Here is a 5,000-nt window from a genome sequence, read left to right on the forward strand (position 1 = left end):
GTATCAATCCTGTGTTCAATGAGCAGAAATCACACATAAAACTTTGATATACTGATATTTATTTTGTGTGTGTTTGTGTCCGGGTGGTATTTATTCGATTTAAATACGATACTCTTAATTTTGTATTGACTCTGTGACTCGGCGGTGTGGCGTGTACCTGCTGCCTCTTAAGAGTTTTGTAAAATACATCTATAATTCTCAGTTTAATATAATAATCACATGCAGTTTGAACGTGTTAATTAGTCGGGGGTTGTGTTTAGGTTCTGGTTAGCTCGCCAGCTACATGTTACTGTTGAAGAGTGAAGCCTTTCGATCGGAAACCGGTCGTGTTTATGATTAAATGTGGAACTTTATGGTTTATTTTAAACTCGTGCATTAGGATGGATTTATTTCTACATTAGATCAGACTTTACAGAGTGGCTGTATCACTAATGTCAGACTAGTGCACTAAACGGGCTGCATGAGATTTAATCCCGGAGTGAATTAGATTTTGGTCGAGTGTTGATGACGTCACTGTAGCGGCTCATCACGGATTAACAGCTCTTTTTATTTGTTCACTTTATTTATTTCAGCCTACTAGGACTTCGAAGACCAGGAAGCTCCGTGGTCATGTGAGCCATGGACACGGCCGTGTGGGTGAGTGTTTCATCTTTGTTAACACTATAATACGTGTTTGTATCAATCTATTCTCATTTGTAAGTTGCTTTGGATAAAAGCATCTGCTAAGTGAATAAATGTAATGTAAATGTATTTGTGTGTGTTGTGTTACTCATGACCCTGTGTGTGTAGGTAAGCACAGAAAACACCCTGGAGGTCGCGGTAATGCTGGTGGCATGCACCACCACCGCATCAACTTCGATAAATAGTAAGTGATCGCTGATAGAGAGAATATTTTAACCCGGGATTTGTGTGTAAGGTGTTTTGACCCTGTGTGTGGTGTGTCAGTCACCCAGGGTACTTTGGGAAGGTGGGTATGAGGCACTACCACTTGAAGAGGAACACCATCTTCTGCCCCACCATCAACCTGGACAAGCTGTGGACGCTGGTCAGTGAGCAGACCCGACTGAACCACGCCCAGAAACCTGACGGCCCCGCCCCCATTATCGATGTGGTCCGTGCTGTGAGTACACTCTACTCCACTCTCACCGGTGTGTGTGATGTCCAGTAGGGACACGATCTTATGTACGTCTGGCGGATTGAATGCTGCGTCCACAAAATGGCCATCAGTCAGAACATTCCTGTCAGGTGTTTAAGTGGAGCTGTGCGGTGTTTGTTTTCAAACATGCAGATGAGCTCGGTTTCTTTTTAAAATGTTTTTGCCGTTGTCGTGATTGTAATGAGCTCAGTCTCAAATCTCAAATTGTGACCGAAGTGTTTACTAATCTAGAAGATCCAGAGCTCTGTGTTCAGTGGGTTTGAAGGCAACATGAGGAGCGATGTTTAAGGTTCAGTAGGAGGTGTGTGGTGGCCATCTTGAATACATGTAGTTAAATCCCAGTATAATCCAGTCTTTACTCTCTGCTCGCTCTCGTGTTACACTCGGATTATTCCGGTGAACTGTTTTTCAATCTGGTGAGTGTATTTTACTCCAAGAAGCTCTGTGTTTTCCGGAAGCTCGGATCAGACAAAACCTGCTCAGTTACACACCTTTAAAACTAATAAAGTTCCTCAACGCAGAGTCTGTGAAGTGTTTATGTTCAGCAGCCTGTAATTGTGTGTGTGTGTGTGTGTGTGTGTTTCAGGGTTACTTTAAGGTGCTGGGTAAAGGTAAACTCCCCAAACAGCCCGTCATCGTCAAGGCCAAATTCTTCAGCCGGCGGGCGGAGGAAAAGATCAAAGAAGCGGGCGGAGCCTGTGTGCTCACCGCATAACACACTCGCTGTTTTTGCAAAATAAACTATATTAAAAGAAAATGCTTTGTCTGTTGTGACTTTAGATTGAAATGTGTGTTTAGGGAGAATATTTTATTTCCTGCATCATTTTCACCAAAAAAAAACATTTTAGCTGTTCAGTACTGGTGAAAATTATGGAAGTTTTTGAAGGGAGAGAAATTCAGTTTCTATAAATTTCTCTTCTTTTTTTTTTCACTCAAACTTTCGAAAAACTTTTTTGAGGTGTGAAACATGAAGAGGTCTCCATCACTCGAGTCTCCATCAGTGAACAGTGGAGAAGTTCAACAAAACAGACTTCCTGTAGAAACTGTAATGAATTTCCTGCTTACACGACTGCACTATTTGAGCATGTAGTATCAGCACATTTACAGAAGGGGTGTGTTTATTTATAATCACACTATCCAGTGTCACCCAGATGAGGACGGGTTTCCTTCTGAGTCCGGTTCCTCTCGAGGTTTCTTCCTCGTATCGTCTCGGGGAGTTTTTCCTCACCACCGTCACCTCTGGCTGCTCATTAGAGATAAATTCATACATTTAACATCTCTATCCTGAGTGTATATATTTCTGTAGCGCTGCTCCGGGACGACGTCCACGCTGCACACACAACACTGAACTGAAGAGGTGAGAAAAGTATAGAAATATAAAATATCAGTGAAGTGACAGCAGAATTTAACCCTCGACACTTCTGGGTATCGTGTGTGTGCTCTTATCAGTTTAAAGCGCTTTATATTTAAAATATTTTTATATTAATCTAGAAGCTGTAAATCAGCATCGTGTAAATTAAAGTGAATTTCTGCAGCTCTTCAGATTTTTCCTTGTACGTAAAGGTCAGTTTAAATGTACGTAAAGGTCAGTTTAAAAGTTTTTTAAGATACTGTTTTGAGGAAGATTATTTTTTATTCTTGAATCGTGCAACTTTTCTTAATTGTATAATTTCAATTTATTCAGAAATTCTGTTTTCTAAAATGTGTGTCTTCAACATATGTTAGACCTGAAGGTAAAACATTTGAGAAAATTGTGATTATTCTGGGAAAAGTGTTTCAGCCTTTTTTCACTCGTGTACAATCCGTTTACCCTTTACTATAAACACTTTTACTAATACAAATATTTCACAATTCATGCATCATGTAACTGTAAGTGAAAAAGGAAATATTAAAGAATGTGCAGATGTGTGTAAGTAAGTTGTGTGTGAAAGGGTTCAACACTGCTGACAGGTTTCAATACTCAGCACTTGAACTGTTTGGGTGTAAACTGATGTAAAGCGGATCTTCACCACACGGTGGCGCTGCGTCTCCACTAATATCCAGTTCGTCCAGAATTTAATGCTCAAGCTCATGGAAAAGTATAAAAACTCATTTTAATGCAAATTCATAAACTCTGATCTTTATTAAATCTGTAACTGTTTGGTTAATAGAACAAGAACACACAGATAAAGCCATACCCCCCCCACACACACACACACACAGTATTGCTGTTTAATGTGTCATTCACACACACTTAAAAAGTAATAGTTGTATTAATCTGATGTGTTTATGGAGGAGCTGAAACAGGAAACAAACAGAAGTGGCTGTGTTCCAATACTGCAATCATACACGTCCCCTAAACACTCAGAAGTGTGTATCACCTGCGTCACTGCAGTGTTTATACGCTGTAAGTGCTGTGTGTTGAGGAGTCGAGTCAATGTAGAGCAGAATTTACCCACAATGCACTGCGGGAGTGACGATGAACAGCAGTTTTATTCCCAACGTTTCCAACGTGTTTGTTTTGTTCCTTAATCATGGAGAATAATCTGATTATTTTATTTTTAATTATTACACCACTGCGCTGCTGAGTTCTGGACTCTGATTGGTCAGGAGGTGGTGATTAGTTTTCTACAACAGCGGCTCTGACAGTAGTGCAGATTTATATTAACGCGCTCTCTCCAATACGTTATGGTTTCTATAGTAACAGCTCACTCACGGGGACGTGTACAGCGCACGCTCCATTGATAATAAACAGAAGTTTTCTGTATAACTATAAACGGATAAAAATATGATGTTTTTAATGTAATAGCTGGTGAACTGCTGTGGTATAAGAGGAATAAAACACTCAGGGACATGCTGTTATAGGAAAATAATCAACTTAATTTCTGTAATGTGCACTTTACCAATCCCCTACAAACAGTAAAGTGCATTATGGGTAATCCCGGCTCACTCACATTGCAGAAGTTAAACTGTTGCAGTTCAGGAATGTTCTTAAAACTTGATTTGGAACACAGCCGTAGTTGCACCTAATGACGTTACGGCTACAAACCTGTTGCAGTGCATTGTGGGATATTTGAGCACTCAGCTACTCTTTGGGAACTTGGAAAATAGTGCACTACGTAGTGAACATGATCTGATTTTGGACGTGCACCTTTTTACAGTTTCTTCTGCTATTTTTAAATAATGAATTGATCAAAGTAAGTGTGCTCTCGAGTCAATGCAAAAGGAACAACCAAGGGGAAGTGGACGAGGGTGCATTACAAGCAGTATTGGAACACAGCCCAGATTTCAGCAGCTAGGATGTTAAGTAAAAGTATTCAGCGCTTTTTTAATTTTTTTTTTTTTTTTTTTTTTTCTTTAAGGTAGTACACTTGGAACCAGTGGTGGTGGTTTAGGATCTAGGGCACTATAATCTAGGGCACTATGTTTTAGGGCACAGTGATGTGGAAGGGACTTCCTGGCACGGATTCGTCGCCCCATTTCACGATGACGATGTAGTTCCCCTTCTCCTTCACCGTGTACGTCACGTTGTACAGTTTGTTGCCCAGGTGCTTCACGTAGACGTCTTCACACGGCGTCCTCGGACCGTGAACCCCCACCATGAGCATGTTCGTACCTGCACACGCACACACACACGCGCACACACGCACATGCGCACACACGCACGCACACAGAGAAAGGTGTCAATGGAATAATAATACTAATAATTACACAACGTTGAATCTCTGATGTGAAATGAAAAAGGGGTGGAGTTGTAGGTGGGGTCATGGGCAGGGTTAAGGGTGTTAAGCATGGCGTGTCTATCAGTATGGTTTATTTAGATTAACATTTCCAACATATTATAATTCCAAAACTCAACCCTAAC

The 5,000-nt window shown here is 40.7% G+C and overlaps 2 protein-coding genes across 5 annotated transcripts in view; one reads left to right on the plus strand and one right to left on the minus strand.

Moving 5' to 3' along the window:
- The window catches only part of rpl27a (ribosomal protein L27a), a 1,966-nt gene extending 57 nt beyond the window's left edge, over positions 1-1,909 (plus strand). Inside the window, 4 exon segments of the mRNA NM_001200123.1 lie at positions 573-636; positions 790-865; positions 946-1,120; positions 1,743-1,909. Of these exon segments, the coding sequence (NP_001187052.1) occupies positions 573-636; positions 790-865; positions 946-1,120; positions 1,743-1,871 (444 nt within the window). The 3' untranslated portion in view covers positions 1,872-1,909.
- A 1,350-nt stretch (positions 1,910-3,259) lies between these two features.
- The window catches only part of LOC108269034 (filamin-C), a 35,728-nt gene continuing 33,987 nt past the window's right edge, over positions 3,260-5,000 (minus strand). For all 4 annotated transcript variants that reach the window (XM_053682255.1, XM_053682254.1, XM_053682253.1 and 1 more), the window contains one exon: positions 3,260-4,751. In XM_053682255.1, coding sequence (XP_053538230.1) covers positions 4,564-4,751 — 188 coding nt within the window. In that variant the 3' untranslated portion in view covers positions 3,260-4,563. The remainder of the gene's footprint in view (positions 4,752-5,000) is intronic.

Source organism: Ictalurus punctatus, chromosome 8, assembly GCF_001660625.3.
Source record: "Ictalurus punctatus breed USDA103 chromosome 8, Coco_2.0, whole genome shotgun sequence".
NCBI lineage: Eukaryota > Metazoa > Chordata > Actinopteri > Siluriformes > Ictaluridae > Ictalurus > Ictalurus punctatus.